This window comes from Papaver somniferum, unplaced genomic scaffold, assembly GCF_003573695.1.
Source record: "Papaver somniferum cultivar HN1 unplaced genomic scaffold, ASM357369v1 unplaced-scaffold_76, whole genome shotgun sequence".
Lineage (NCBI taxonomy): Eukaryota > Viridiplantae > Streptophyta > Magnoliopsida > Ranunculales > Papaveraceae > Papaver > Papaver somniferum.
Genome location: NW_020650526.1, coordinates 2,489,306 through 2,501,443, shown reverse-complemented (window position 1 = coordinate 2,501,443; position 12,138 = coordinate 2,489,306). Strand labels below are relative to the sequence as shown.

The following is a 12,138-nucleotide window of genomic DNA, read 5'->3' as shown; positions in this document are numbered from 1 at the left end:
TAAATAGCAATCCACACACGATAACGCAGAAACCCTAAAATTAGCATACATGCTCGAAACTCCCTAAATCCCTACCCTGAAAGCTCAAGCAAAACAATGGCCTCCTTGATTTAAGACGAAGAACAGGGGAAACTAGCATGCAAGCATTAAAAGAAGTTCTTCATCACAAACAAGGGACAACAGTAGCAGAAAATTTACAAATCAACATAGCGTAAACAGTGGAAACAAAGAAAAACTTACCAGCAAAAACAGCAGCAGAAAGAACAAATCAGAAATAAAGAGGAGGCAAGTGTGATTAATGCTAAGGGGGAGAATTTAAGGACTGAAGAATGAAACTGACAGAGAATTTAAATGAAGACTGACAGAGAATTTAAGGGCTGAAGAACAAGGAATGAAGAGCAAGGAATGAAGACGGAGAGAATGAAATTAATTTTTCTCTCTTCCTTAATATACTCGAAAGAAAGAGGAGGAAGTTAAGAGAGGAATGGGAAACGTGCCCATTAAATGAGCAATTAATGCACGAATAAAGAAACATGCCCAAGTATCTAGGAGAAGTTATTAGGAGAGAGGAAGAATATGTAACGACTATTTTCTTCATGCTCCCGCTAAACACTCAAGCCCGAAGAAAAGGGCAAATTGTGTGCACATATTTCATCATCAAACACGTGTACATAGGAAATACATGGAGGCATGCGGACAAGTCATCAAAGTATGATGACACACGCTCATAACCAAGAATTCCATCCCGTCAACGAGGGATCTTTCCCGAACAATCCAAGGATAGAAGTTAAAGGATGTTCCGGTAACACGCTGTACTGCGGAGCACCAAATAACTCCCAAAGAGTTACTTTATCTCATCCCCAAAAGAGCCAAGATCAACGATGGAGAGAAGATGTACTGACATGGACGCGACAGAGGCAGAAACACTTGCCTGACACGAGCAGGCGCCTCAACTACCCGCATTAAACACCTGAGCAGCATACGTGTCGATCAACCCGTGGAACGAACGAGGATGACTCTGCGTGATGAAGTTACGAACGAAGACCCCTGCGTGATGGACACAAAACACAAGAAGATAAGGTTCCAACGGCCTTCAGAGATGGGTCCCACACACTAACCCTATAAATACCCCCTCTCCACCAAGAGGAAGGGGGATCGGAAAAATCAGGAAGAGAAGGAGAGAGAAGAATTTTGAGCGTAAGTTAGTCCTTTACAATAGAAAGACATGTAAACTCAAAAGTCATTCGACTACTCCTGTAACCGTCAAGTATATAGTGAAACGACAAACCCCGTGGACGTAGGTCTTAGTGCTGAACCACGTAAACATCGGTCTTGTTCATATTTCAGCACTTTACGTTTGCCTAAAACCCCATGAATCTTTACTTCTATGTTTTGTTTTCTTTGTTTTTACTTATATCCCGTGCGCAAACGCCTTGCACGAAGTTAGATGAGGTTGTGATAAACCCGAGGGTTTTGAGCCAAGGAATCAACACTATGATATCATCATTACAAATCATTCTAAATTACGATGTTTGGTTGTGAGCATTCAGATGCCTTCGTGATTTGTATGTTCACATATACAATTACAATCGGGTTTCACTATTTTCCTTGAAAACTACTACTAAAAATAGGCTTGCCTTGGAACCATTAACATTTTGGCGGCCAAATCTATCCAAGAGTGTTCTTGTTTTATTAAATTGAATTTGATTAATAAAATTCATTTTCTTAAATTAGCGCAAGTTTATTTTTCCGATCATCTTTTATAATCGGGAAATCGAGGTCTAGATAATTATCAAATAATCATAGTCGTAATTTTCCACGTAGTTCACAGTTTGGACAATCTAACAATCTTCTTCCACTTCCATTATATCTACTGCATTTGTTGGTCACCGGATCTACGTCGATCTTAGGATTAGTAAAATTCCGCATATAACAACAAACTAGAATAATCGTGGAACTAAGCTAGATGATATGGTAAGAAAGATCTGATTCGATTGACGAATGAGACTGTGGAAGAGGCTCATAAAATAATTCGTAAGTCTACTTAAAAAAGTCATTCTATTTCTGGCTTAAAAACTGCTCCCTAATGAAAGATACCAATAGTAAATCATACGACGTTGAAGACTTGTTTTGCTGTCATAAGCGTAAGAAAATCAAGTTATTTTTTTTATTGTTATACAACTGGGAAAAGACGAAGCACATCTCTTTGTTAACAAAAACAATACTTCCAAAGAAGTTTCACATAATTCGTCAGGGCCTAATGGTGAGTTATCAAATCTTGATAAACTTATTGATTTGGTAGTTCCCCGCAATAATATAGTTTCATCGTCTCAGGTTGAGGGTAATAAGTTGTTAATCACTGTGATACACGAATGTCTTCCATGTATATCCTAACAAGGAAGGACTTGCGAACCATCCTATGGAGATCCTTTTGCGGTGTACCCAACAGACACAAAGCAAACCTAATTGGGAACCATACTATTTCAAAATTTTCGGATAATTCATCTATTATTTTTCGTTTTATAGCACATGAATATGTCCAATTTCAACCGTCCTTTTATATGTCTGTCTATGCGTGAGACGGTCGATTCCAATGAAACTTACAATGAAAAGCGCTAGGGGACTATTCCATAACGTCGGTGGAATGACAGTTGTAGAAGATATGTTAAACAAATATTAATTATGTTGTATGAGAAGGTCTACTTATTATTGGGTATCATGTTCATGCTGTTTTTGTTTCCCATGACTGGCGTCAGTTGTATGTACTGCGATTAATTCATTCTTGGAAAGCATAATAATGATTGTTTGTTATTATTACCGGGAGATACTTTATTAACAAGTTGCTACAACTACTATCATACAAATTATGTAGTTTTAAAATGTACCTGATATTCTGAGCACGACTGGTTGCAATTCTTCGTCATCATGGGTACCTCACATTTTGGAGAATGACTAGTTATAATTCTTTATCTGTGTCGAATAATTGTTATCGTCATGTCGTTATATCCATTTTCTAGTACGAGTACTTTCATCTTTATATCATAGATTAAACGGACACAAAGTCGGCCATCAGAAGGGTTTGAGAAAACTAGAGCCGAAACCCAGACCATCTTTTGCAAATTATGAGTGAAGATGACTAAAAGTCTCAAGTTACCTTCACAAGTATTACCGATTACAATCAACTGTTGTGTAGTATGCTCTGATTCTCAGCCACTCGACCTAACAATCATTTAATCCATGAATTAGAATTGTACTCTCTCCTCCAACTTTACTTACCTAAATTGTGTTTTTCTTTAACAAATTTGTACCAAAAAATTGGTATATTTCCTATTAAAATTTTTTGATTATCAAGAAAAAAACAACAACTAGGGTATGAAAACTAGTATATTGAACAAACAATTTGAAAGATCGATGGTGTATGTGGAAGTAATTTGAATTTCTTTCAAATTTTTGCAAAATCTAAATTAAGCAAGTAAACTTGGACAGAGGGAGTATAGAATAATATTTAGGTTTTGCTGAATGAAATGGATGAACAACTAAAGAATATCCTACAGAAGAGATAAATCTATTTGTGAAATGTAAGTTCTCCATGATTTACTAGCCTTGTTGGCTATTTATACAATTACAATCGGGGTTTCACTATTTTCCTTGAAAATTACTACTAAAAATAGGCTTGCCTTGGAACCACTAACATTTTGGCGGCCAATAGATATATTTGTCAACCACCCCCAGGGTCTGTCCCTGACTCAACTCTCTCTACTTGTCCATGGTAAGGAGAGCCTTGGTCTCTTTCTTAGCACTCGGACAACTCTCTACTTACCAGTCTTACTAATCCCTAATTGTATTATACGAGTAATACTTTTTGACTTTCCTAACCGACTTTCTACGACCAACTAGCAATTTTGCGTGTTTCTCAACTTCCAGTCTTCTCTGTGAAGTCAACATGATCTGTTACGTTTACCTTAAATATTCTGGACGTACGGAAAGCCTGGACACATCCAGACAAAGACCTCTCCATTTCTCATCTCCTGTTCAAAGCGGTCTCTCTCACTCGAACAATGGAAGAAACCATCTCTACTGTAGATGAAACGAGGCAAGTTTTATCTTGTATTTTTTGGTTTCCTGAAATGACTACACATTCACTTCCCAACCTAAAATCTTTTTTCATGTGTCTAAATGTCCTTTCAGGTGTGCAGTTGTTACAGGGGCTAATAAAGGAATAGGACTAGAGATATGTCGTCAGCTTGCTTCTAATGGCATCACCGTCGTATTGACTGCTAGAGATGAGAACAACGGAACTAGAGCCGTTAAAGCTCTTAAAGAGTCAGGACTTAATGATGTCATTTTTCATCAGCTTGATGTAAATGATGTCATTAGTGTTGCTTCATTAGCTGAATTCATCAAAACCCGTTTCCAAAAACTTGACATCCTGGTAAGGATAAAAAAACAAGAATCCACCATATAACTTTTTTTTTTTTTTTTTTTTTTTTGTGATTGAGTTCATCATGAATGAAAGTAATTAGAACTAGCTAAGAACTTTGGCAAATTTGGTGCTCCTAATATTCAATATTGAGCAGGTAAATAATGCAGGAGACAATGGAGTAACACTAGAAATTAATGAGGAGGCTATGAAAGACTTGCACTCTCGATATGGACAAGTAAGTCTTCATGAAGTATACATATCTTTTAATCTTTAAGTTCCTAACTCTCTTTTATATTGGCTTTACGGTAAAACAAGGATTGATTATTAGTGTCGTCGAGCAGGAGAAAGATGAGAGCAAGTTGTTGGAACAGGAGTCAGAGGAGATTGCCAAGTTGATGGCGGAATCCGTTAAGGAGAATTACGAGAGAGCAAAACAATGCATGGAAACAAATTACTATGCAACCAAAAGAGTAACTGAAGCGCTGCTTCCTCTTCTTCAACTCTCCAATTCAGCGAGAATAGTGAACATGGCCTCCGTATATGGTCAACTGCAGGTAATTAATAGCTAACATCAAAATCCTTCGTGGTTTCTCTAGTTTTAGTATATATAATTCTAGTTACATTGTTGAATCACTTTGTTGTATTACTGTCTCAGTTTATCCCGGGTGAGAAGATCAAAGAGGAGCTAAATGACGTTCATTGCTTAACAAATGAGAAATTAGACGAGCTTATGCAAAAGTACTTAATAGATTTTAAAGAGGGTATGCTGAAGACTAATGGATGGCCTGTATTAGTATCTGCGTATAAAGTCTCGAAAGCTGCTGTGATCGCCTACACTCGAATTCTAGCAAGGAAATTCCCAACTTTGCATGTTAATGCTGTTCACCCTGGTTTGGTTAAAACAGATCTTTCATTCCATAGAGGAAACTTAACCCTTGAAGAAGGTGCTAGGGCACCTGTTATGTTGGCATTGTTGCCTTCTGATGGCCCTTCTGGCCTTTACTTTGACCAGATGGAGATTTCAGCTTTTTGAGGGAACATGAATCAAATGATCGAATGAAATTGACAAGAACGATGGTGCGAAGGGTATCGAATTTCCGGATGAAATGCTATGGATGTTTTTTCCTGTTTTTTTGTTGTCCATTTTGTTTTCTGATTTCTTAAAAAGGTTCTGACTTTGCGCGCCTTTCTTCCTGTTTTTTGTTTTTGTTATTTCTTTTGTTGATGCATTCTCATTGTGATCATTTCGTTAATAAAAAGACTGTTACCCTTTCGTTTAATCACACAGTATTTAATTATATAAAAATGGCTGATTTGCCTTGTGTTTTACATATTTTCTTTCCAATACGAAAAAGAGACATTTGTAGAGCAAGAGACATGTACAGTTAAGGCCAATGCAATTTCTTCTCTGGGTGGATGTGTCTGAAAGATAAGAAATGTTCATCCCACATCTAATATTCTCAACTACAGAAGGATAGGAACTTGGTTGGACCCGAATAAACCTAGGGTACACTATATCATACACATGCAGAACGTACTGCACTATAAAACATAGAAATATGAATTAAATTAAAATTTGGCAATATATTAATTTTGATTTACGCTGGAGTTGTGGGCATTTGAATTAGTAGCGATCCAAGGGTTAACTAATCCTATCTCTAACACCCTTCAACTCACCAAAATAATTACATACTCCCTATGCTTATCTCATATGGATTTAGACCACCTGATTTTTTATATTTAGGCCACTAAATCTACATATTTGGGATGACCGGAGGAGTCCTTTTTCTTTTTTTGTTGATCATCAAGCCATAAGTATTTCATTCCACGAGAAACATTTACATGATGGTTTTAAAGTGAAGTAAGTACATCATCACATGAAACAAATACAAAGAAAGATACAAACCGTAAATAAATCGCGAAGAAAAAGAGCAATCTACCACGATAGCACCCAACTATTGTACTTTGAGATTGGAGAAGAAATGGTACTCGAAATCATAAATCAACCATTTTGATAGATTTTCTTCTTGGAAAAGAGATGCTTTTATGTCAGAGGAGTAATTTGCCCAAAAATTCTTCATATGCAGCGACTAACTCGGAAACCTAAGTCGATTTTTCTGATGAAAATAAATTTGATCTTCTCACGTGTTGAATCGCCGATGTACTTTTATCAAGAAAACCAAATACGAACAAACCGTTAGAGAGAAACACTATAAAAGTGTAGACAAAATCGCCCCAAATAGCGAAGATAAAAATCGCTCTAATAGCGAAGAAATTATTGAAAACAACAAAAATAACTCCTAAATCAAAATCAACGAAATCTGATATTACTTAAAGTAAGAAATCTTTGCTCAGATCTAACCCCCAAATGACTAGATCTGAGCAAAGGAAGAAGAAGAAGTTGATGAGTTTTTTTTTTCCAAGTTTCTGAGAGAAGAGAAAGGAGTCCCTTCTATAGTCTCCCTATGGGGGGCTAAAAATGTATTGCTTGCAACGTTTTTGCTTTTGTTTTTGTTTTTTTTTAATTTTTAACCGATTCAGTTGAATGAGTATTGGTCATTTTACCTCGAAATTGGGACGCCAATCGGAGACTCATCATCCCGATTCCGGTTGGGAGAGATGAAAACGAACGGAAGTCGGCCCTATTGACGGTTATTATGACATGAAAAATGGCAACAAAAAAAAACTACACCTAAACTCTTAATTTTAATCTTTGACCGTTGATTATCATTAATTTATCGTTTAATTAATACTCTCGTTTAATTAATAAATTTTGATGGTCCCGACAGCATTAATTTATAGAATTTCTACTGTATTAATTTCGGACATTACTTAATATAGTAATTTTTAGATTTTTTACCATAAAAACTATCAAAAGAGTATAAATAAATTTTTTTATCCCATAGTTATGTATACTCGGTTTTTTGGATTTTTATCATAATTATCCAAAATTAATATAGTATCTTTTTTTATTTTTTGAAAATACTAGAAATTAATATAGTAATTCTTAGATTTTTTACACTAAAATGGATGCACAAAATACAAGTATGATTTTTTCTAGCCCACAAACATTCTTGCATTTTTTTTTGGATTTTTATCATAAATGTCCGAAATTGATTTTTTTTTGTTTGGAATTTTATCATTAATACTTGAAATTAATATAGTCATTTTTAGATTTTTTAACCTTACAAACGATCCAATAAATATAAGTATGATTTTTATCATAAATTTCCGAAATTAATATATTAGTTTTCTTTATTTTCTGGATTTTTATGATAAATACGTGAAATTAATATAGTAATTTTTTAAATAAAATTTGATGGACATGATTTTAAAAAAATCATATAAACTCGGCATAATTATCCGTAATAATTTTAGGGATTTGGGTTATCTAGCAGTTAGACATGTCATAAAATGAGGGTCCTCCGTCGGGTTATAACAATCATCTGCCAATCTACACCGCACATTGTTACATCAATGCTATTTCATGAAATTTCATCCGACGAATACGAATAATTTTTCTCCAAGCCAACAAAAGAGCGCGATTACGCTTACCAGCCAATAGGAACGAGAGTAAGCTCCACCGGTATTACTTTTATTTTGAAGTGAGATATGGGATTGAGTTTTTTGATTTCACAAGCCCAGCCCCAACCAATAACTTGTACTAACATAACCCCTAAGTCTTTCCGGATGAAGGGTGAAACGCCACTTTCACCTAAAACTCTGTCTTGAGGCTAATGAGTCCACCGCTTATGACTGTGACCTAATTTACTGACATAACCACCGGCTCCGATATCTTCATATCCAGAACATGCACCTTTTGCTACTTCCTCTTTTTGCACCACCACCGCCATCATATGCACCTACTAGGTAAGGTTGAAAATAATTCATCAGTTTTCATCCGATGTTAAGAAAATAACTTATATGAATAAAAATATTCGTATAACAAGATAATATTTTTCCAACAAAATGTCATTGTTATTATATGTAACTAGGTAAATATTCTAAATTGAGACTGAAAACAAAAATAATGCTAAAAAATAGAGGTTATTATTTGATGTGTACTGGGCTGTGCCAGCACGAACGCAACCCAGCAAAGCACGTGATTTAGTTCAGCACGGTCGAGCACGTTAATTTTGTGAGATATGGTGGGCTGGCCTAATCGACACAACACAGCTCGTGGCACGGATTGGCACATGGCACATCACAGCACATCATGATATGCATAAAGCACTACAAAATACACAAAAGAGTCTTTATTTTAGCTAAATTGTGACGGTTTTTTTTTTTATCAACAAAACGATATATTATAAATAGATAGAAATAATGAAAGAATTCCAAAAAATGAAACTGTTTTATAGATAACAGTTGAATTAAAACACACCAGGAACTATCTTCTAACTAAATCTTTCCATTTGAAGACTAGTTCTTCGAATCTAACGTTCCTTAGGCTATGGGATGAATGAGGCCAGTACAAAAGGTTCGCTTTCACTTCTAGGATGATACTGTGCACATCTTTGTCCCTTGGCTCTTCATCAAACGTACGACGGTTACGCTCTTTCCACAAAGTCCAACAAACGACATATGGTAGAAATTTTCATAGGAAGTTTCCCTTCTCAAACAAAAATTTTGACATTTAATCATCGTTATATTGATTTATTTTTATTACAACTCATAGAATACCTAATATTTTAAATATATTTCCTTTAAATAACATAAAGTAAATATGCCCAACCCGACATGATACAACACATTTATTTTTCCGACAGAGCACAACACAACACGTTATCTAGAACGACACATCAAGGCACCCCTTGGTCTCCAGCATTACACAACATGGCACATACACATGGGACTTCGTGAGCTGGAATATGCTAGGCCGGCACATTTTACGGCTCTAATTATTCCTCTCTGTAATATTAAGACGTTATAAAACAACGAATGTATAGAGGATTTTTATTTCTCTTTCTCTCTCTCTTTTTTTTTTCCTTTCGCTAGAACGAATTCTTTGAGGTTACTAGGTACATGTGCAGTAATACATGGAGGCTGTACCGTAACCAGGTCAATCCAGAGGAACGTATGGGCACAATCTTAATCTATGGTCGAGCGCGCGCGAGTACTATTTTAATCAGATTTGGACTAGTAGGTCGCAACGAAAGCTATTAAAAAAAATGAAAAAGACTGAAAGGTGGGAAGATCGGCTGTTCAAAAAGAGAAGATTCAATGGAAAAAGAATGACAAACGATAGCATGTATCCACAAAGAGAGATATTGGCTGAATCCTAGACCAATATATGAGGCCCATGCAATGAGTGAAGTTCCTTTAACTTTTGCTATAAATAGGAAACAGAACAGACTGTACTATCAAACCTTGATCCTTAATCCATTTTGTATTTTGACAAGATGGTGTTTTGGGAAGGTTATTTGAGTGATGATGTAATGGGTTTGATTGCTCCAGTAGTTGTGTATTGGTTATACGCAGGAGTTCATCACATGTTACCTCCATTGGAAAAGTATCGTTTACATACAAAAAAAGAATTTGCAGCAAAAGATGTGGTTCCACTCCCTACTGTGATTAGAGGTGTTCTAATACAACAGTTGATTCAAGTCATTACTCTGGCATCTTTAACTTACTTGGTTAGTATTTCAAAATTACCCAAACTTTGCAATTTGAATTTCATATTTTGTTTATAGATCCTAAACCTCGCATAATACTTACATATCATCACACTTTTTCTTGCAGTTTGATCGCTCTATGCTGACCACATATAGAGTTGTGGTTCAGCCCTCTATTCCAGTACAAATATGCCAGTTTATCGTGGCCATGCTAGTTTTGGATGCATGGCAGTACTTTGTCCACCGCCACATGCACACAAACAAGTTTCTCTATAAACATATTCACTCTCAACATCACACTCTGGAGGTTCCTTATGCATGCGGGGCGCTTTATGCTCACCCATTGGAGAGTCTTATCGATACATTCGGTGGTGTCGTCTGTTTTTTGATTTCAGGGATGACAGCTCGAACAGGTTTATACTTCTCTTCTATTACTTCGATGAAAGCCATTGATCTTCATTCTGGGCTATGGCTGCCTCCTAGTTTCGGACCCTTCCAACTAATATTCGGGAACAACTCTGCTTACCATGATATCCATCATTATGGGTTGCGAGGAAGAAAGTATAATTACGCACAACCATTTTTCATATTTTGGGATAAGCTACTTGGTACGCACATGCCTTATACTGTTGTGGAGCGACCCAAAGGAGGATACGAAGTAAGGCTACTAAAATAATAGCGAGTGCACGTTTAGTCGAGAATGATGTCAATAAGACTCAATGGGTCACAATACATAACCTCGTATTCGAAAAAGTCGACAGACTTAAATTTTATTGGAATCTTATGTTTTAGTGAATTGGTTCAGTAGCTAGAAATTAAGAGCACAAGTTCTTCATATATTCTTATTACACTTCAATGTGCTCAATTCGTATGGTTGTTTGGTTTGGTCCACGTGTTGACTGTGTGTTTTTTAGAAGTCGTTATCAATCTCTCTCTCCGTGTCTTGTCTGTATAATGAGAACTGAGGTCTTCTCATTTGGGTGTAAGCTTCAAGCTATGAATGAATAAAAGATTAATGAAATCTACCATAGTACTGTTAAAATTATCCACCATGCCAAGTTTTCTTCGATTTGTGAAGTGTATATGTCCTCCACAATCCAAATATGTAAGCCGGTGTACGAGGTTAGTTACGCTTGTAAACTTTAACATGTATTTTTGATTTCTTCAGTTGTATTTTCCACCATTAATTGTGATCAATTTCTCGAATCAACAAATTCAATTGTTCTCTAAATCTGTCAATTTCTCAAATCGGCAACAACAATATACGGTCTATGTATAAAAAACAAATATATACAATCACAAATAATCTTCAATTTTTTAATTTTTGATCCTCGGCTGTTTTATTAGTTATTTAATTTAATTTGTAAATGTGGTAAGGTGTTAGGTCAACTGATTTTCTATTTTATTTGGGATTGATTATGATACTCTCACGAAAATGCTGAGAGTATTTTTTGGTGATACTTTTGTCTTGATCTTTTGTTGGCAAATTGATCTTTTGTCTTGCGATACTTGGTTTGAAAATCACCTTCTTTGACCGCTTTTCGAGAGAGGTGATATTTGATTTTGGTTGTGTCTATTCTCTATAATGTACTACTGAACTTTTGGACATAGATATTGTTAAATTTGTTGTCGCAAAAAAATTTCAATTGAACATTCTTGTTTCACTTGAATGCCATCTAGAATAATTCGCAACCAGATTACATGAGAAGTAGGCTCTGATCCCGACATATATTCGCTTATGCCGTTAATTGAGCTACGGTTTTACACTTCTTAGATGCCCACGACAATACACCCGAACTAAGAGAGAAATAATAATTTGTTGTGCTCTTCATGTCATCAAAGCTTACTATTTATTTTAATAGTACACTAACTGATTTATGCATTTTATTTTCAAGGACACAAACTGTTTTAGGAAGTTCGCGAACTTATGAATCTAACAGGCTCCCAAGTTACGAGACGATATTCTAGTTCGCAAACTGTTTTGACACTTCACGAACTGATTATGTCTTGCGATAATTTAAGCTAGCTTGTTGATTCCTAAAGTACTTAACCTGGTACATTACGTATCTATAGTTGCACGCATCTTCTTTGAGATTCAAG

At 35.7% G+C, this 12,138-nt stretch overlaps 2 protein-coding genes across 2 annotated transcripts; both read left to right on the top strand.

Annotated features, from left to right (window-relative positions):
- The first annotated feature begins 4,009 nt into the window (after positions 1 to 4,009).
- LOC113344457 (salutaridine reductase-like) lies at positions 4,010 to 5,703 on the top strand. Its single transcript, XM_026588426.1, has 5 exons — positions 4,010 to 4,093; positions 4,189 to 4,432; positions 4,578 to 4,658; positions 4,765 to 4,977; positions 5,079 to 5,703. Exons 1-5 carry the CDS (start codon positions 4,059 to 4,061, stop codon positions 5,454 to 5,456), a joined length of 951 nt encoding a protein of 316 aa, XP_026444211.1. The 5' UTR covers positions 4,010 to 4,058; the 3' UTR covers positions 5,457 to 5,703.
- A 4,070-nt stretch (positions 5,704 to 9,773) lies between these two features.
- On the top strand, positions 9,774 to 11,083 carry LOC113344356 (sphinganine C4-monooxygenase 1-like). Its single transcript, XM_026588351.1, has 2 exons — positions 9,774 to 10,059; positions 10,166 to 11,083. Exons 1-2 carry the CDS (start codon positions 9,826 to 9,828, stop codon positions 10,712 to 10,714), a joined length of 783 nt encoding a protein of 260 aa, XP_026444136.1. The 5' UTR covers positions 9,774 to 9,825; the 3' UTR covers positions 10,715 to 11,083.
- Positions 11,084 to 12,138: the final 1,055 nt, after the last annotated feature.

Excerpts from the sequence above, each read along its gene's own strand:
- LOC113344457 (XM_026588426.1), top strand. The coding sequence starts at position 4,059 with ATGGAAGAAACCATCTCTACTGTAGATGAAACGAG. Across the intron at positions 4,094-4,188 it reads TCTACTGTAGATGAAACGAG|GTGTGCAGTTGTTACAGGGG; the intron begins GCAAGTTTTATC and ends ATGTCCTTTCAG. Across the intron at positions 4,659-4,764 it reads TGCACTCTCGATATGGACAA|GAGAAAGATGAGAGCAAGTT; the intron begins GTAAGTCTTCAT and ends GTCGTCGAGCAG.
- LOC113344356 (XM_026588351.1), top strand. The coding sequence starts at position 9,826 with ATGGTGTTTTGGGAAGGTTATTTGAGTGATGATGTAATGGGTTTGATT. Across the intron at positions 10,060-10,165 it reads TGGCATCTTTAACTTACTTG|TTTGATCGCTCTATGCTGAC; the intron begins GTTAGTATTTCA and ends TTTTTCTTGCAG.